Source organism: Prosopis cineraria, unplaced genomic scaffold (genome assembly GCF_029017545.1).
Source record: "Prosopis cineraria cultivar Desert tree isolate PC_DT_omini unplaced genomic scaffold, ASM2901754v1 PC111, whole genome shotgun sequence".
NCBI classification, from domain to species: Eukaryota; Viridiplantae; Streptophyta; class Magnoliopsida; order Fabales; family Fabaceae; genus Prosopis; species Prosopis cineraria.
In genome coordinates, this window is record NW_026555438.1 from 1,977 (window position 1) to 23,603 (window position 21,627).

The 21,627-nt window shown below is 32.5% G+C and overlaps 1 protein-coding gene across 5 annotated transcripts; it reads right to left on the reverse strand.

Annotated features, from left to right (window-relative positions):
- Positions 1–11,130: 11,130 nt before the first annotated feature.
- Positions 11,131–20,315, reverse strand: LOC129295430 (pentatricopeptide repeat-containing protein At5g04780, mitochondrial-like). 5 transcript variants are annotated; one of them, XR_008589575.1, is made up of 4 exons: positions 20,105–20,315; positions 18,525–18,724; positions 15,385–18,281; positions 11,132–12,232 (listed from the first exon to the last, which is right to left on the reverse strand). XR_008589575.1 is itself a non-coding variant. In XM_054933950.1 (2 exons), the coding sequence occupies exon 2, from the start codon at positions 18,259–18,261 to the stop codon at positions 15,505–15,507; it is 2,757 nt and encodes a 918-aa protein (XP_054789925.1). In that variant the 5' UTR covers positions 18,262–18,724; positions 20,105–20,315; the 3' UTR covers positions 14,611–15,504. The 5 variants fall into 5 exon arrangements, 1 of the variants encoding a protein (XP_054789925.1); XR_008589577.1 differs by having other exon boundaries at positions 11,131–12,221; positions 15,385–18,724; XR_008589576.1 differs by having other exon boundaries at positions 15,385–18,707.
- Between the last annotated feature and the right edge of the window lie 1,312 nt (positions 20,316–21,627).

The window sequence follows — 21,627 nt, forward strand, 5'->3', positions numbered from 1 at the left end:
GGGGCATTCTGTTGGTCATGAAAGGCTATACCGGCCTAGGTCATGCATTCATGCATTTTAAATGGCTAAATTATATACTATGTTGAATTTATTATTCGCTTATTTGATTATGGCTTGCTTTATAATAATCAATGTAGATTTTTCTGTTACTGAGACTGTGGTTGTCTCACCCCTTTCTTTTCAATATTCTAGGTCCAGACGAAGGATCCAGTCATGGACGGGGAAAGGAGCAAAGCTAGGGTTTGCTTGTGATTTGTAAAGAACTACAACCCCTTTCTTTTGAGTAAATATATTGTAATGTATTAGGATTAGGGTGCCAATAGGATATGATTATGTATGTGTGTGTGAATATGTGTGGATTGTGTGCTTTATGAATTTTTATCTGTTTGCAGACTTATGGCTAGGAAACTTGGTTATGGTGTGTGGTTTTGATGGATTTACTTAGTAGACCAAGTTTCTATTACAAGCAGATATTTATTTTGATATATATGTGATTTTATAAGCAAATGCAAAGTGGTTGCATTGCAAATGATGTGCTATGGACAAACATACACCTTGGATAGAGAGAGTGGGTGAGTGGGCCCCACAAGGAGTTCTGAGCCAAGTGAAAATGTTTAGCATATGTGGTATTTGAATTGATTTGCGACCACTCTTGTATGATTTGTGCATTTTAGAGGTTTAGGGTCCATTTTGGGAAATGGCACTCGGGTGGTCAAATTTTGATGTATGGGAGTTTTCCATTATTTAAATGATCTATCAGGTGTTTTTAGTCTATTTGACGTGTCCAAAGTGTTTCCACAGGTTTGTGACCATTAGGATGAGATTTGGACAATTTTGAAAATGGTTTTTACCAAAAAGCTGCACTTTTACATCCGGGTGTCCAAATCTTAATCCGACAGTTGGATTTCTCTAAAATTTGGGTGACAAGTAAAACCTTTTATAAGTTTCATGTGGGATTTGGAATCATGTCGATTGGATATCAGACGGAGAAATGACGCACTCCGGAATTTGGTCTGGAGGTGCTGTCATGACAACATTAAATTGCTGTCATGACAGCTACAGTGTTGATGTTGTAACCTACACAAAATTCAATCCGTCCGTTGGATCTTTTTAAAATTTGGTATGCTAATAGTATTCTTAAAAATGATATGTGAGCTTTGGAATCACTCCGATCGGAGGTCGGATGATGAAATGGTGCACTTCAAAAGTTGGTCCGGAAGTGCTGTCATGACAGCAAAAGTGACCAAATTTATAACATGTTCAATTTTTAATCCAACCATTGGATCTTTTTGAAATTTGGTACACTTATAGTACCCTTTGAATGTGACGTGTGAGCTTTAAAATTTCTTTGATCGGAGATCGGAAGACAAACCGATGCTGCCCTGAAGTTGACTCAGGAGGGCTGTCATGACAGCAATTTAATGCTGTCATGACAGCATATTTTTACCCTTCTTTCGTCTAACTTACTTCCATGCGCTATAGGTAAAACCTATAAAAATTTTTAAAGGCTTTAAATGTTTAATTTGCAATTGTGTATTTGCTTAGTGATTTAAATAGTTTGTTCCTAAGTTAGTTTTAAGATTAATTCCTGAACCACACTTATTTTATTTGAATTGTGTGATTTTTGGATAACACTCGGGGCAAGTGTTATAATTTGTGACAACAAATACCGTTCTAATAGGTAGATTGTCTTATAATGAAGCGTGTGTAAGAAAACATTGGGTAAGTTTCAAAGTGAAACCAACATACTAGAAAAGGTTTAAATGGGCATAACGAATCAAGGTTGGTTAGTTATGTTGAATTTTGATAACAAAATTGTTAGAAGAAAAGGATTGTAACATTTAAGGTTTGTTATTTAAGGGCTTGTTTGTTTTTTCCACTTTCCACTTTTTGAAAGTGTAAGAAAAGTGAAAAGTGATATGGGTACTCAATTTGACTCCAAATCAATTTTTGGAAAGTATATCTTTAAAAGCCCTTGAATATGGATTCGAGATAATAACACGGGAAGATGTAGAAAAGTGACCTTCCTAATTTTTTGTATGCCTATGCTACCTCTTATTTTTATACAAAAAAATTACATATGGACGGATTTTTATACAAAAAAAAATTGCATGTAAGCTCTTGAAATGTCATTTGATATCAATGTATATTGAACTATTTATACAATTTTGTTAGATATCAAATTATATATTTTTAATCCTTATTATTAAACATATAAAAATTTATGTTATTTAAAATGTTTATCACATATAATGGTTTAAACATTTCTAATTTAAAGAATTTACATAACAAAATTTACAAATCATAAAAAGCAACATCCTTTTGAGTAATTATACATTCAAAAGTATATTTTATTATATAATTTAAAAATTTTGGTTTATTAAACTAATTTTAAAAATATTTAAATATAAATTTTATTACAATAATTAATTTTTATTAAACTAATTTTTATTATATGACTTTTAACAAATTGATTTTTGATCAATTAAAAACTAAACAGCCCAAAGTTAGTTGAAGTTGATGACAAGAGATTAGTCTATGGGACTCTTCCAAGGTGAAAGATTAAGCGATTGGAAAGAAAAAGTGTGACCACACATTTAATTAAACTACATTACCTTAATAATCATAGTTAATTTATTTAATGGACTAACTAAAGGACTAAATGAAATTATTTTGCAATGGAACTTTGTGCATTAATCGACAACAAATGTATAAAATTTATTTAATTCATTCATTAATCAAACAATATACTATTAAAATTGGTATGATAAAAAAGGTTAAATGACAAATTAGCCCGTAAATTATAGATTCAAGAGTATTTGAAATTTTAAACTTATTTTTATTATAATATTCTCTTTTAACTTTTGAAATCAAAGCAATATTGCTCTACCATTAACAAATATTAATTTTGATTAATAGTTAGCAATGAAATTAAAAAAAAGGACCCAAAATTATAAAAGGACCAAAAAAAATTTCTTGGTCCTATTTTGTCATTTTTTTCCTTTTTCAACAATTTTAAGGTCATTTTTATAATTTTCTAATAAATTAATATTCAAAATTAACTTTTATTAATATTAGAAATGAACTTGTACCATTTTAAAATTTGAAGGGGAACCTATAATTTAAGGGGTGAAATTGCCCTGTAGCCCAAATAAATATTAGAAACCAAAATTTATCACAATATGAATAAACAAATAATCAAGTGTAAAAAGTCAATAAATATCACAACAACAATTAAAATTGAATGAAACTAAAATTGGTGACATGAATATATTATGAGATTTATATATGGGAATCAACTAAAAAAATTGAAAAATTACCTTTAAATGAACAAAAGTAATAAATAATATAACCGATAGCTCATGAATATCACATTTACTAAAAATTTTAAATAAATTGTTTGTACTTCAAAAATTTGTAAGTATGAAGAAAACAAATACTACTTGTTAGTTTGCGAGAGCAGAATATATCATGAAGAATGGAAAAATTAAAGCAACAAAAAATATATGTAGCAAATGAATAAAAAATCAAAACTTTGCGTGATGATTAGACAAGAACAACTCATATCAATTGGTAGAATATTATTATATAATTTCTATGGTCCTATTTAAAAGACATTTTTAACTAACTCAAGTGGATTAAGAAATGTAGTTAAAATTAGGTAAGAGTCTTGATTTTGTCCCCCATAAATTCCTATAAAATTCAAAATTACCTTTAATTAAACTTATTAACTTTGCCTTTAAATTTTAAAGTCAAATATGTCACTCAAATGAAGAACTTAGATATGTGATTATTTTTGGAAATAACTCATTAATGCTTTATTAAGTTTTATAAGGTGTCTTATAATAAAGATCAACAAAACTTTTAAAAGGTATCTCATATTAAGGACTAAAGGGAGTAAGATATAAAAGCACATAGATCTAAACTCTAAAGAGCATCTTATCTCCAAATCAAAGTTGTGGTAATAACGTATTATAAAAATATAACAAATATCAAGAGTAAGGGAGAGAGAAAAGATGAGCAAGACAAAAAGAAGTGGGAGAGAAATTTTAAGATCCTAAAATTTAAATTAGGACTAATTAGATTAATTAAGCGATTAAACTAATTAATTGAGGTCTAAATCGGGTTAAGTATAATGGATTGATGACTATGAGGTACGATGGACCTAATGATTGTCGTTTATTCATATTATTTTCCCCAACTTTTGACACTTTTTTAAGTTATTTTGTACATATAAGAAGCATTTTAGATCATCTAGGCTAAGTTTCGTTGTCTTCGTTCTAAAACACAAAGACAGAGTTGTGCGAAGTAAACCAGAGGGATGAGAGAGAGTACAAGAGAGTGACTGAGAGTCAGATAGGGCACGAAACGTTGATAGGCAACTTCAAGAAGCTGGACAACAGTGGAAGAAAAGGATTATCTAAGCAGGATAAGGATGTGATAGCTCGAAACATCCAAAAAAGAGAAGGAGATGTAGATATGAAGGAACACCAAGAAGAACATAATGATACCCAAATGAAAGATGCTGAGAAGGAAGAAGTTATAACAGTGAATAAAGAAGAGAAGTCTGTGAAAAAAGAACCAGTAAAATCACAAATCTCTTATAAAGAGAAGCTAGTAGGGAATGTAAACTACAAGGTTGATAAAGATTTTATGGAACTTATGAAGGAATGGTTAATAGAGGAAGAAAGGTTGACACCAAACCTATTAGACGAGCAAAAAACAATTCTTAATAGCTTGCCAAAGATAGACATGCCTAATGATCGTCTAAGAAAACTTTGCATGTTATGGAAAGACATAGTGGTTTTAATGGTTCTGGGAAAAAGTGTGATTTTGAAGATCATGAGAAAAAGCTTGAGTGGATCCTTAAATCCACACAATTCAAACTCAACGATCTTCTTAACAACTATTTTTCTTTCAGAACATCAAACCCGTTACTGCCTCAAAAGCTTTTATTCGAAGGACCTTGGTTGATATAGGGACATTATCTTGCGGTACAGAGGTGGAGCCCAAACTTCAACCCTTATAATAACACTATGAGTAAACTTGCAATTTGGGTAAGGGTCCCCACTCTTCCTATACACTATTACACCGAGGATTTCATATTGGAACTAGGAAATATGGTAGGTAGGGCCTTAAAGGTGGATATAAATACACTGGTGCACTATAGGAATAATGGCACATCTATGGAGAGAGGACGTTTTGCTAGAGTTAATGTCGAGGTAGATTTAAACAAGACACTACAATCTAGATTTGTGATCAGGAACTGAGTTTACAAACTTGAATATGAAGCTTTGGATGTTGTTTGCTTTAACTGTGGAAAATATGGCCACCCAAAGGAGCAATATCCATTGCTAAAACAGGCTCAAACTTTTTCCCATAATAACCCTTTTTATGATAAAAGAGTTAAAATAACTAGATAATTTAGTCATTTTACTTGTGTATTTGGATGGTTATGAGTTTTGTGAAAGTGTAAATACATAATCTATTGCAAAAACTAGTAATTTATTTGTATGAATATTTAGCATTTTGAAAATCTATGTGAAGTGATATTAAACTATAGTATTATTTCTATGTTTAAAACCTATTTACAGTTATTTGTAAATAATTTTGAAATCGGATACAAGTTTGAAATGTTAGTAATTGTTGTATGAGCATTCCTAATGAGTTAAATATATATTACTAAAATTGTATGAGCATGATCATTAAAAGGGTGGGAGTTCACCTTAGGGTTGTAGGGGTATATTATTTGAAATTCATATGGTACATTAGCACCTTAAAGGCCCCATTGCTCAATTTTTCTTGTTTGAAAGTCATAGTACTATCAATGGATAGATTAGACATACAACATTCCTAATATTCAAGGAAGGGGGAATCTGTGGTCCAAAAAGGGGCAAAGGTGTTTTTGATTAGGTTACCTCTCATGATTAGTAAGCTTGGGCTAATCTAATCACATGAACTTAGTCCTATTATGTTATTAGTCCATAAATTCAGTCGAAGGAAATAAAGAAGATATAAAGTGGAGAATGTTGATCATGCATTGTATGAATGGAATTTTATAATCATGTGTATGGCATGTATCGAACAAACTTGCTTTACTTGCCACTTCACACGCTCATGTGCTATTCTAGTGTACTTGTGGATATATTAGAATATTGGGTTATTAAGGCATTATCTCACCATCATGATTATATTTTATAGGTGAATGCTTCGATAGGACATGCATTATTTTTAGGTCTCTTGCATGAGATTGGTGTTTTAATATATTTCAACCTAAGATATTGTATTTGTGTTGGAAATTGTTGTAAGAGGTTGAAATACTAGTGCAAGTGTCATTATTTTGGTAATTATATATGTATAGATTGCCATTGAATTGTAATTTTAATTTATGCCTATGCTCGTTGATTATTGTGGAATTAAGGTTGGATGTCTAAATCATGTTTGGAATGTGTGCAGTTTTATGTGATTGTTTTACTAGGTGCTTTATGGTTTGTATGAGTCGATTCAAGTAGTTTTAGGGTTATTAACACGTAGTTTGTAATTTTAGACTTGGGTATATTTTGAAGTGAAAAAAGTTTTTTTTGTATGCCTTAGTCTCCAACTTTTAAATGCTAAAGTATTTTGATGTGAAACCAATGCAAATAGTTAGGTGGCTCAGTTAGCGACATGTGAACATTTGAATCACTCAAATCAAATGTCAGATGGTGAAACAGTGCACTCTAAAATTTGGTCTCAGAATGCTATCATGATAGTAGATATACAACGTGATGCAAGGTAGGTGCGTCATAGCACAATACACAGCAAGGGGATTCTCCCCTTTTGTGAGCCACCGCAGCAGGTAGAGTAAATTAAGCCTTGTTCAATTTTTCACTTTTTGACCTTGAGTTGTTTTGATTCCTTTTTCCATGCTTCCTTATGTTATTTATTCACATTTTAAATTATTATTTGAGCTCAAACATTTTCTAAAAGGATTTTCTTGGGATCCTAACTTTTAAACTTGACTTTTAAATCCCTTATCTATTATAGTAATCTAATATAAGGATTTGTATAATCTTAGTTATTATGGTAATGTTATGTGCTGTGTTCTGATAATGTCAAGATGGACATTATGTTATACAAGGAAGAGGCTTGATTACTTGATTATCACGGGTAAAACTTGGTAAAAAAGCAAGGGTTGATCAATGCTTGCTGATATCTTTATGAGATCTGCAAAATTGTGACAAGCATGTTTATATGAAAATAATACCTTCTGATTTATAAAATAAAGTAAAGTGGGTATGAAAATGTTGTATGATGATATTAAGTTGTTTATTTAATGTTAATCTTGAATCTCAAGCATGTGTGATGAACACTGAATTGTTGTAAATTTGAGCATAAAAAATATTATTTAGCATGATCATGTATGTATAGATAGGAGTTCACCCCATGAAAGTTAATGAAATCCCCAAGGTAACACCAAAACTGTAAATAGCCTTGGTGATTGGTCTATTGCCTTGTATTGTCATTATCATTTAGGAAATGGCATAAGTTGGGCATTGTCCTGTACCATCAACTTCCTATAGGGAATCAGAGTGGGTTGGGCATATAATACCCTTTTAGATTTGGTAAAGGGGGAATCCATGGTTTGATAATGAGTGTGAGAGCCTTTTGCTAGGTTACACTTCACAATTAGAGAGTTTAGACTAGTATTGTCACATGGGATAGTCCTATTTGTATTACTAGCCAATGGAATCAATCAAAGGTAACAAGAAGTTATAAGGTAGTGCAATAATCATGCATTGTGAAATTGTTTTTATGACATGCTTGAGTGATTTGAAATTTTGTTTGTGAAGATGCCCACTTTGCATGCTCATAAATGTTTTCTCTCACATGTGAATGAATTTGTTTTCTGGTTATTAAGATTTCAATTTCAACATCGTGGATTAACATTTTATAAGAGATGATCCAAGTAGGAGCAAAAGGGAGGCCTTCGATGCTAGAGACCATTATTTTATTTGTAATGTCTTTAATTTACTTTGTGTAATAGAATGATATTGCCAACTAGAATTTATTCATGAGGCACTTGCATGTAGCCATAGATATTAGATTGGTATTTTTTGTTGCATCTTGGCCATTAAGAGAGTTTGTCCAAGTTCGAATTTTGATTGAGCCAAATGCATATGCAAATGTAATCTTATGTTTAAAACTTTTTGGACTGTTTGAATGATTTATGACTTTGATAGCTAAGAACTGTATTTCCACCCTTTTGATGATTTTGGTTGTTAGGTGGTTATTTGTGGAATTAAGATGATTTAACCAAGTATGAATGTTTTGCATGATACTTTTACATCCATTGAGTATGGTTCAAGGCACAGTTGGAGCTAATGGCTTGTGATTGGGATTTTGGACACTTGGTTGATTATTAGAAGTAGGAAATTTGGTGAAATCACCCCTAGTGTCCAAAATCTCCATATAACAAGGTGAGAAAGTGCCCTCTCTATGTAATCCATTATGGCATAGTATGCGCAGTTCGCAATGGATAATCTTTATGTCATATGTTAAGATAGATGTGCACTCTTCCATGATAGACATGCTTGATGGGCATTTTTGCCCTTTTGGTTTTCATTTTGATTTTTTGTTCAGTCTTATTTGATTCTTATGTTTGCAAAACGTCTTTTGCACTTATTTCAAAGTATTTAAACTATCTTTTATGTAATTTTGATTTTATTTAATTTTGGGATCCCATTTTTATATAGAATTTAGCAATGTTTTAAGAATCAGATAGGTCATTAAACTAAAAAAGTTAATGGTTTACGGTTTACATGGTCTAACTGATTAAATTGAATGGTTGAATCGATAACACAATAATTAAATAAAAAATATTATATTATAATATATGTGTATATATTTAATAGATACATGCATATATATTTAATATTTAATTAATAATAGAAAATTTGGTCGTTGGGGAATAGATTGGAGGTCTTTAACTTTCATCATTTTTCATGAATGTTAAGAGGAGACACGTGAGAATAAAAAAGGTGAGAAGGTCATGATTTTCAAAATTATTATAATATATTTTTAACTTCCCCTGATTCCTATAGAAAGAGTCCTTGTTTTAGGTTTTGACTCAATCCTTCTATGCAGCTTCTCATCGTTCAGTGAAGGATGTTTCTTCCTCTCCTGTGATGTCTAACTCTCGATTTCCTTTTCAGTGACAAGCTCCCATCATTTTTTCAATATTTATCAATAAGTTATTTCTCCTTTAAAACATAAAAAATCTTCCCCCTTTCCCTTCATATCTATGCCTTCACCTTTTCATTGAAGCTCCTTCTTCTCTTCTCTTTATCGAGAAAAAAAATCTTAAAAAATTCCAAAAAAACCGTTTGGTCTGGGTTCTGGTCCAATAGTGGTTTTCAGCCCATTCTTGATTCAATATGGTCCAATTCAATTTGATCATAGGAATTTTTTTTTTTTTAAGAGAATCATGTTGTTGCCATGGCCGGTCAATGGTTTGACTAGTTATGTAACATCCTAGATTTTAACTTTGAGAATTTTCAATGTTTATAAGGATATTTTAGTTAAATTAAGTGAATTTTTAATTAATAATTTTTTAGGAGACTAATAGAACTTATGAATCATTAGACAGCCGTAGAAGAGGGCCAAGTTGAAGTTCAAATGGGCCATAGCATTGAGGGAAATTTAAATTGTGAAGGAAACTCTCTGTGCCAAGCGCCATGACGCATGTACATAGATTTGAGTATATCAAATACGCGATCAAATGGGAAATTAAAGAAAGAAAGAAAGATATCGAGAGCATCAAAGGAGACTCTTGGGACTACTAGGGCTCAACCTTGGGCTCACTTTGGAAGTATTTGGAGCAAGATTTAGCTTGAGTAAACTTCCTCCACTTCTTCTCTCTATATTCAGACTTTTTTTATGATTAAGGTATTTTGAGGCTTTGATTTCGTGTTTCCTTGGATTATGATTGAACCCATTGCCTTAGTTAAGGTCTTGAGGAGTTAAAACAAGCTTGTAAACCTATTTTTGTGGATTATATAATGATTTGTAGTTGTAGGTTAGGATTTGGACGACCTCTAGGTAGAAATTTGAAGATAAAGGACAATGTGGGTAATGTAATAGTGTTATTTATGTATTAGGATGTTAAATAGGATTAATGAAATGTGTTGGAGCTAAATTGAGGTTTTAGGTAAAATGGGTAACCTAGTTGTGTTATAACAAGGGTAATTAATATGCGAATTGACAATTAAAGGTTTAATCTTGTAGATTAGTCTTTGATCCAGCATTTTGGTGCTAGTAGATATGTGTGGAGCCATTGGTTAACCACAATAACCCTTTTAGTGACAAAAAGGTTGAGGTAATCGGATTGTCTAATCTCTCTTTATGTGTTTGGATGATAGTGTGTAGATTTCAAAGTTAATGTTTTGATTTGGTATTAACATAGTAACAATATGAAATTATGATTTTAAAATTATGTGAAGTGGAATGAAAAGTTGCTTTAATGTTTTAGTGTTTGAAAAATAAATAATATTTTTGAAAAATAAATAATATTTTTATATATAACTACTTACGAAATTCTATGGTTTATGTGGAATGAGCAATTATGATCATTGATATATTATGAGTATGTATTGAATGCATTAAGCATGTTGGCATGATCATAATGAGGATGGGAGTTTACCCTAATTTATTGTCGGGACATTATTTGGAAATCCATATAGTGTTCAATATTATATTGTTTGAAAGTTTCAATATTACGTGAGATAGATTGAATATCAACACCCCTAGTATTTGGAGATAGGGGGAATCTGTGGTCCATAGTGGGCAAATGCGCTCTTGGCTGGAGCTGTCTCCTACTAGTGGTGAGCCTAGACCAGTCCAGTTATATAGATTTGGTCCTATAGAATTGTCAGCTCACAGATTTAGTCGAAAGACATAAGAAAGTTATAAGGTAATGTGATGATTATGCATATCATGCTATAACCATATGTGTGGATTTATGAGACATATTATATGTTTTATTATGCCACTTCACATACACACAAACTGTTTTCACACACGAGTAGTTGATTAGACTATTTGGTTATTAAGTCCTGGACTCACCTCGTGGCTACATTTTACAAGTGAAGACTCCGATAGGAGCAAGAGAAAGGAAGGTGTAACCGAGTATCGAGGGGATTAGCTCTCAATTGTATAGTCCTTTTATTTATTTTGGTTTGTAACGAATATTGAATGCATATGCTAATGAATATAATGCATAACAAAGTAATTTCTACATACAAATGTCCAACTAAATAATCAAGCTCTTGAAACAATTTAACAAGTTAAAGATACAATGTAACTTTGATAGCATATCACAGCACAGGCCACAAATGGAAAACATATCATTGTCATGATTCTACACCTCCAAATAACAACCTGAAAATCTGTTCTATGATAAATGAAATGATAAGAAATAGCTGACCCTGGAGTTAACAGAGTTTAATTTTAAGGGCTTTGTTTGGAATGAAGGATTTCAGTGACAAAATTTGGGAATAAAAATAAATCAGTCATGATCCCAACAATCTTCGAACGGATTAAATTGATGAAGTGAGCATACCTTACTAAAATCTCACATCCCCAATGGCTCCTGCCTATTCTTCCTCCACTTTTCTTCTTCTCATTTTCCTTGGTTCCTCTCTCTTGATTTCATTTTCTCCCGTTCATCTCTTTTGTTCACTTTCCTCAATCTCCATCTCTCTCACTCCATTCTTTCTTGTCTCTTCTGCAAATCTGCAACTCTGCGACCCTGTCATCATTTCCTATTTTGAGAGCGATGTCAAAAAGCATAATGGATGAGAGGAATAAGGCATTTGGATCTTCATTTTCAACAGTCACTTGTTGCTCATCACTGATCAACGGTTATGGCCCTTTGGTTCCAGGAGAGGTGGCCTTCAGTTTCAGTTTTGTTGGCAGAGATGGGAGAGATGAATGAATTTTGTTCTTTCTGTGCATTCCTTTTTCATCCAGAAGAGTGTATATTCCTACCAATATGTGAAGGTTTTTGGCTTCCTATGTGCAAAGCAATGTTGGCTACCAAATGAAAATGCAGCTTTTTTTAATGCCGGCAAACACGCCATGTGATGGAAAGGAACCAATCTACCCTTTCATTTGGCCGATTTTTCTATGAACCAAACAAAGGCCAAAGTGACAGACACTGCTTCTCAAGTACCATCAAAACTCTGCATCACACCTTAATTGAAGAAAATAAGAAGAATTATTATGCACTTGAAAGTGAAAATTAAGGATATGATATTTAGTCAATGGCTAGTTGTCCTAATGGTAACACTACCTTCTTCTCTTAGAAGAGGTTCTAGGTTTAAACCTAATATTGACATGTGTTGTGTGCGCATGTGGGTATGTACATCTCCCTTCTCTATAGGGAAGGGCTAGGTTGGAGGTAAAAAATTTTCAAAAAGGATATGATATTTAAGAATTTATGAGCAGAAAGATAATGCATAGTTAAGTTGAAGTAGTTGGTAGTATCAAATATTAGATAGACTCTTACCCTCCCTTTGGATGGGAAAAAAATTTGAAAGGAAAGAAAATGAAGAGAAGAAAAAACTAAAAAGAAAATATTATCACTTCTCCTGTTTGGATGGATAGGAGAAAATAGGGAGAAAAAAATGAACATATCATAATGATTATAATGCCATTATATCAAAATATATCATGGTTCATGTAATTATATTTGTGAAATAAATTGAAAGCAGAAATTATATTAAAATTAACATAATTAAATTAATTCAAAATCAAATTATTTGTTGAAAATGTATTTTTATATTTTATTTTAAAATCAAATAATTAAAATTAAATTAATGTAATTCTGGACACTTGATCTAGCCAATAGTTAAATTATTTAATTAAATAGTTAAATTAATGTAATTCATAACTATAAAAGTTAAAAATTATAAACCAAACTGTTTAATTAAAATTAAATTAATGTAATTAAATAGTCTCCTGAGAGTCAGAGTGTGAAATAAATAAGAGAGAGAGAAGGTAGATGGTGGAAAAAAGTTTTACTCCCAAAATTTCTCTACTTTTAGAGATAAAAGTTGGAAGGAAAAAAACTGTCCCACACCCCATTTTCCTCCCACTTTTTCTTTCCTCTCCTTTTTTTCTTCCCTATCCAAACGACAAAAATCTATTTTCTCTCCTGTTTTCTCTCTATATTTTCTCTCCTCCTATATTTTCTTCCCAACCAAACAGAGCATTAATGATTACCATAAGAAAATATAATTTTTTATTCTCCACATTAAAGTTGAGAAATATAATATTTATTACATTCATTAACATTATTCAACAATAATTATCTTTTCCTATTATTTTTTTTTATAAAACGACAGATGAAACTATTTTTTATTAAGTAAAGTGTGATTTCATTAATCACAAAAAAGAGAGGTTGCAGGAGCACATATAGACGGCAACTCATAACCAACCTAAAAACAAGGAAAAAGAAAAACAACAAATCATCTGTCATCCCTCTACCTATCATCATAAACCACCTCTCCAATGAAGAAACCTTTTGAAATTACAAATTTATTCTTTTTCTTTTATTTTATTCTACATATCAAACTATTTCTAAATTTCACATCAAATGATAAACAAAAGAGGAAGTTGTATACATATGTATGTAATGAGAGATACTCTTCATTTCCTTGGTCTCGGCCAAAGGATGATTAAGGCATACGGTCTTATTATCAAATTAAATTTATTGATTTATCAATTTTTGAATATTTTTTTCATCAATTCAAGGTTTTAATTGGACTGAATTATTCACGAATTTTTCAATCGAGCCAAATGATCTAAAATAATTTTTTTAAGCTTTAGGTATAATGTAGACTTTTAGTAGTAGTAATTCTTGTCTTGTTTAATGTTCTTTTCTTTATTTTGAGTCTTTAAAAATCGAGTAATCAAACATATTTAAGATGCATGAGTTGTTCATTGAAAGTTGTGATCATATAGTTTGCTTTTCGTTACTTCATTTCTCCTCTGACATACTAACAAAAAATCTTAAAAATAGTTTAAAAAAAAAAATAAAAATCAAAGAGGAAACATCTCCTGTTTCAAGTTCCAACACTGAAATTAGTAAGAAGGCATTAGTAAAAAGAGAAGCAGAATTTCCAAACCCTGAAAGAAGTTGGTTCTGAAAGCTTGCCTCACTTCAAAACTTAAAATCACGAAGTGCCATGGGACTAAAAGACCAACATTTTTCCTGACATTTGTCAAGGACATGATACTCATTTTCCCATCACTAAAATCATATTTTTCATTTCATTTTTTTCCCATTTTATTAAGTGTATCGAACATGCCTGCATAGGACTTAACTTTCAAAACAGCAACACCAGTAGAACTCACTGTCTCATCCATATAAAATATAAAATCTATAGCAAGCCGTACTATTTATAAACCATAAATGGTATGACTTTCTTCAAACTTTGTATAACATATGAAGAATATATCTAGTTTGTCAAGAAACATAGCATAATAATAAAAATAGAACTAAAATCCTTAGTTCTTGAAATTTATGGCATATTAAAACCCTGGGAGAGAAAGACCTGATTTAGGAATAAGAATGCAACTTAGCTGATCAACAATTAAACAGGCTAATATAAAGTACTCCCTTTATCTCAAATTATAAGACACCTTTAGACAAAATTTCACATACCAATAACCTCATTAAATACACTTAACAACCTCATCTTTCCAAAACAAAAATATAAACTTTCAAAAATACCCATGATTTAATATACTAAAAAGAAAAGTGATGGAAATTAATCATAAAGAGAGAAAGGGTAATATTGAAATTGATGCATTTAATGAAACTTTAATCTACCCGAAGTGTCTTATATTTTAAGATGGAGAAATTCTTTTAAAAGCACCCTATAATTTGGGACGGAGGGAGTATTATTTGGAGCAAAAGCAAAACATCCACATCTCAGCTCATCAAAAATCATTGAGAAGAAAAGACCTGATGTCATATTACATGCATGCAACTTTGCTCATCAACACTTTTATAACGCCCTATAATTTGGGACGGAGGGAGTATTATTTAGAGCAAAAGCAAAACATCCTCATCTCAGCTCATCAAAAATCATTGAGAAGAAAAGACCTGATGTCATATTACATGCATGCAACTTTGCTCATCAACACTTTTATAGCCTGATATAAGGTATTATCATACTAACAAAATCTGAGGACATCTAAATATCCATATCTCAGCAAAACATTTTTCAAATATTTCCTTTTCCTTCAGATTCTCCGATAGCCAAAGTGATGAAGAATAGAAGGGAAAAATGATCCGCTCAAAATCAAATTAAAGATGCGAGTATGAAGCATGTTTACCTTGTAGCTGTGCACGGCAGAGTTGTCTTTGATGCATCAAATTTGGTTAAGAGGATGGTAGTAGCACATAAGGTATCAGCGTGCTTTATGAGAATGAAAGAATGAACCATCTTGATGTTATTACCAGTAATCACCACATGAACATGAACCGTTTTCAAAATGATGGAATCTATTAACATCTCTGATAATAATTTCCCTTGAAACAAGTTTACATAAAAACTTGAAAAAGGTGTGGCAGTCCACACAGACTCGTAGATTCTTCTTAACCCTTATTGGGGAGCCAGGAGGTGTAGCAATTAACCCAAAGACTACAGCAAGTTTCTCGCTATGGTGAAATAAGAGTTGCTCCTTTTCACTTTGGTTGACATTATGTAGATCAATATCTATGATGGGAATATAACCAGCTTTACTTAGAAGGCCACAAAGCTCATCCAGTTTAGCATATATTTCAGCACTCATATAATGGCTTCTATCTCCAACAATGAAGGTGTACACTTTGTCCTTGACCTCGATCCAACTCATTCCAGGCTCCTTCTTCACCTTGCTTTCCTTCATAAGCTTTCTAACCTTTGCAACATTTTCCCACATCCCTGTGGATGCATAGATGTTTGCAAGAAGAACATGGGTACCAGATTTCTCAGGTTCAATAGCCAAAAGCATCTCAGCAGCTTGTTGACCAAGTTCTACATTCTTATGAATTCTTGCAGCTCCAAGAAGTGCCCCCCAAACTGATCCATCAGCTTCAAATGGCATGGAACTTACAAGCTCAATTGCTTCAGTTAATTTTCCTGCTCGACCAAGAAGATCAATCATGCAAGCATAATGCTCTTGCATTGGTTTAACCCCAAACATATCCTCCATTTTTTCAAAGTATTGTTTCCCCTCATTTACCAGACCAGCATGATTACATGCACAAAGAACACTAACTAATGTTATTTGATTGGGACTCACACCTTCTTCAAGCATTTGACCGAATAATTGAAGAGCCTCTTTCCCATGGCCATGTTGTGCCAACCCTCCAATCATTGCAGACCATGAGACTATTCCTCTTTGAGGTATCTCAGAAAAAACACGACTAGCATCTTCTATGCTTCCACATTTTGCATACATATTAACAAGGGAATTGCTTGCAAAAATATCAGATAGAAATCCAAACTTGAGGGCATGAACATGTAATTGTTTCCCTTGCTCATATGCCGACAAATTTGCACAGGCATTCAAAAGAGAACTACAGACAAATGAATCTGGCTTGATATCTGCATTTTGCATTCGCAAATAGAGTTTTAAAGCCTCTTCTCCATCGCCATCTTGAGAATATGCTGTTATCATGGATGTATAAGCCACCAAATCTTCACATGTGCGTTCTTCAAAAATTTTTGAAGCTTCATCAATATGATTACATTTTCCGTATGCATCAAGAAGACTATTTATCACATAGAAATCTGAATAAAGTCCAGATTTGATGGAAAGAGTATGAATTTGCCTGCATGCATCAAGTGCCTGTATGCTAGCCACAGATTTGAGAACTGTTGACAAAGTAGTTTGGTTATAAACTACATCCTCCTTGCACAGTTCAGCAAAAATGGACACTGCTTTTAAGTCTTCTCCACACTGTGAGTAACCAGAGATCAAAGCATTCCCTGCAACCAACTCCTTTTTTACCATTAAGTCATAAGCTCTCGTTGCATCATCCATCATTTCACATTTGGAGTACATGTCTACTAGTCCGGCTCCCACAAACGAATCTGAATCAATATCTGTCTTTATCAAACTAGAGTGCAACTGTCTACCCAAGTCCTTGAACCCTATTGCAGCACAGGCCTTTAGAGCACTTGATATGGTAAACATATTGGGACAAGTTCCTGAACTTTTCATCTCACCAAACAATGTTAAAGCCCAATCATGACACTCATGAAGAACACAACCAGCAATAATTGCATTCCAAGAAATAATATCAGGATGTGTAATTTCTCGGAAAACTGCCATTGCATCTTCAATGTCCCCTGCTTTTGAATACATGTCAACTAGAGCATTTGCAGAAAATAGATCTAGATTGTATCCCAACTTCAGCAAATGCCCATGAACAGTCCTCCCGTGATCGCCATCTTGCAATCCAGCACATGCATTTATTATGATTGAAAGGCTAAACTCATTAGGCCTTATTCCACTCTGAACCATTTCTCTAAACAAATCTATGGCTTCTATATCCAAATCACTTTGCACATAGCAAGAGAGCAATGCATTCCATGAAACAACATTTAATTCTATAATTGAGCCAAATAGTCTCCTAGAATCACCAAGCTGCCCACATCTTGCATACATAACAACCAAAGTATTCGTAACAAACACATCAGACTCAAACCCTGTGATTATTGTCATTGCATGAACCAGTTTCCCTAACTTCAAGTCTTTCTTGATTGAGCACGCCTTAAGAACACTTGAAAAGGTAAACTCATTGCATTTAATACCCAACATGCGCATCTCAAAAAATGCTAACAGCGCTTCCTCCCCAAGCCCATGTTGTGCATATCCAGATATCAAAGCAGACCAAGAAACCAAATTTGGTTCTGAACCATCTTCAACCAACTTCCGGGCATGCCCAAATTGCCGAGACTTGGAGTACAAGGTTGTCAAGTAATTTTTAAGACTTGGATTGTCAGATGATCCGAACTTAATCATGTGGGCATGAACTACCATGCCTGAGGCTACAGACTTGGACGCAATACATTGTGACAAAAGCTTTGAGTGAGATATGGAACTTTGAGTAGAACCTTCTTCAAACAATTTCTGGGCATAACCAAATTGTCGCCACTGGGAGTACGATGTTGTCCAATGATTTCTAAGACTTGGAACGTGAGGTGATCCAAACTTAGTCATGTGGGCATGAACTTACATACCTAAGGTTACAAACTCAGAAGTAACACATGTGATGGGAGCTTTGAGTAGGAAGTAAAGATTCTTGTATAAAAGCAGAGAAAGGTTACAACAGCAGCATAAGTTTGTATAAATTTTGGGGAGTAAATAAACTTAGATAGTGGCTTAAGCAGTTGTTGATGAATAGGGTTTTGAAAGGAGGGGAAGTTACAAAGCCAGAACTTCATAGTACATTTGATAATTGAATAGGAACAAAATTGAATTACCTCAGGCCCATTGGATTTGTTACACAAAGCGTCCTACAATAGAGTGGCCCATTTAAGCGGCAAAACATAAGATGTCTCCAACTTCACCAAGTACCCACTACATAAAGAAGGAACTAATTTTCTCGTAACATAACTGCATATCTTCATTCATTCAATCAGATGCAATTTCTGCATACCAAGTAGCTGGGGGCCAACAATAACTGGAAGCAAAGGATAGGGTTAGAGTTCAAACTTGATAGCTAAGAATCCAGGAAGGAAACAACGATAGAAATGAACATAATATTAGAAAATGACTCCAAGAACTTCTGAAGAATGTCAGTGAACATTCAAATAAGTGAAATAACATCTAAAACAACAGTGGACAAGGGGAAAAAGTAAATACTCACCACGTCGGGGATTAGGTCCCATTTCTTACTATGGATTTTTTTTAATTTAGTTAAATTAGTTATATACTTAAATTTATAAGTTATGATTAAAAAATATTATTTATATGTCATCCTTTAAAAAAAAAATGAGTGACAATTTTTTAAAATTTAGAATTATATGAAAGGATTGATTCAAACCAAAATTTATGGATTGATCATATTCATGGTTAATATATATTGTCAAGTGCGTTTTTTTCCCCCTCATTTCCTCATCCTTCTGTTCTCTTTTCTCTTTTTTGCTTTAGTTGCACACAAGTGTCCTTCTATCAACTGCAATCCTGTTTGAAGCATGATTGGGCACTGAATGTTGACACCTTTTTTAAACTAGGATTTAAACATTAGTTAGCCACGTTGTTTTGCTAGACCCAACCTTTATTGGTCTAATAATTCTTTTTCAGTTTTATGGCACATCCAAAAATTCCTTTCAAGCATTCCCTAATTTTTTAGGCTAAATTAGAAGGTATTAAAAAACCAGATAGGTCATTGAACCAATTGAGACAATGTTTAAGGTTAGTGATTCAATCAGGCCAACCAGGTCAAGCCAATGATTAAAATAATTTAATTTAATTAAAATATTATAAATATTCAAATTTGCCTATAGCTTGCCCCATTCCTACATGTTTTTCTCATCTTGCCTCGGTCCAACCCAGCAGAGTTTGCTCTGCCCATACCCACTCCGCTCGAAGAATGAGAAAATGATCTATCATCTATACTTCTTAATAGGGGGGAAAAATAGGAACAGGATGAGCTGCAGAAACTAAGCTAGCTCCAAATTTCACTTAGTTTAGCAGAAACAATTGAAGAATCCACTTTCAGGGACAAGAGGTATGAAAATACATTAAAATTTAAAAAAAAAAATGCAGTTTTACAACACATTTATGGTACCAACAAAGTGCCTGCTTCCAAGTTCCAAAAATGGACAGCATGGAGGAGACAGTAAAGCAGCAAGAAATGGGCTTCGCACCAAGAAATGAAAAATGGGGTATTTAAAAGAGCAGCACATTCGAAAATGTGCAGCCATTCTTTTGAATGACAGTTGCTGATTACTACTCAAAAGAGGGGGGGAAAAGAAAAAGGAAAAGAAAAACAGAGCAGCAAATTGAAAAATCATAATCAGCAAGAAAAATGAATGGAAGAGACGATAGATGAACGGACCTTGCTAGGTGACGGCTTGGATGGCGGAACCGGAAGAGAAGTTCAAACGGTGAGCTAGCTGCTGACCTCGTCTTCTTCTTGAGGAAGTCGAAGCTCAAAGCCACACCCACGACGGCGACGGACACGAGACGAGGTCACGAGTCACGACACGAGCAGCAGCGAAGACGGGGTCAAAACGGGGGAGGGGGCATTGCAGCGAGGTTGGGGAGGGAATAACAGCCAAGGGTTGGGTGGGGGAGCATATTTTAAAAAGTAATAATAATAATAATAATAATAATATCTTTTTACCGTTGATTTTGTACTATTATATTTTTTCATAATTTTACTAATAGAAATTATAGTATCATATTAAATAAAACACGTAGCAATCTACGTGATACTTAATGTAAACTAATAATAATAAAAAATATAAATAAATTATAATTAGTTTGATATAGATGTCATGTAAGTTGTTTTGTATCTTTTTTTAATATAACATGATAATTTTTATTAATAAAATAACTATTAAATAATGACAGGCAAGCCTTCTATTAAAAAATAAAAAATAAAAAAGTTAATTTTAAATTTTTTAAAATAAAAAATTTTATATGACAATCTCAAAATTTTGAAAAACTTCACATATGTTAGTCAAAAATAAATTCCCAGACAAGTCCTTTCTAGGCTCTTTTGAAGGCAAAAGAAAATTGGGAAAACCACATATAATACTATGTTTGATATTAAAACTGATAATTTAGATAGGTTAAATTTATTTAGGCAAGCTTAATTCAAACTAAGCTTATTAAAATTGATAGGAGATGTAGAAGCAAAGTCGTGCCAGTTTAAGGATAAAACTTTGAAACACGACAAAAACACAAAAAAAAAGGGGGGACAAAATGATGAAAGAAATAAAGAAAAAAATAAAAAAAGGAATAATGATTAAAAAAAAGGTCTTTTAGAACACTTGCCTCTAGAAACTTCAACCTTTAAAGACACTATAAGAGTTGATCAAGCTTTGGATTATGTTCATTTCTCACACGGGATGCCATCACAAAACACTAAAATTCACAAAAGTTATAAACTCTAAAGTTAATAATTTTATACAACTTATCTTCTTTCAAACAAGTGGAAGCACGCCTATTATATATAGGCTCATAAAAAAACTTTTTCTTAAAATTAAAACCTTAATTTCTTAATACTAAAAGAGGGACAAAAATAATATAAAATAAAGCAGAAAATATTTACCACATAATTTAGGATATGTGATCCTAAAATTATTGAATTACAAAACTTAAAAAATAATATATTTAATCATAATCTTTGACTAAATTTAAAATAAAAAAAATTATGACTAGCTTTGCTTCTTAAAAAAGAAAATCAAGTCAAAGGACTACCAAATTAGAAAGCAATTAAGGAGACAATCAAGGGATCATAAGAAACTCAAAATCACGTCACTCTTGACCTCTTCACTAAGATTTTATGCTCACTTGCTTGCAAGATGTAAAGGGTGTCCTAAATTAGAATTTAATCATCAAACTAACTATATT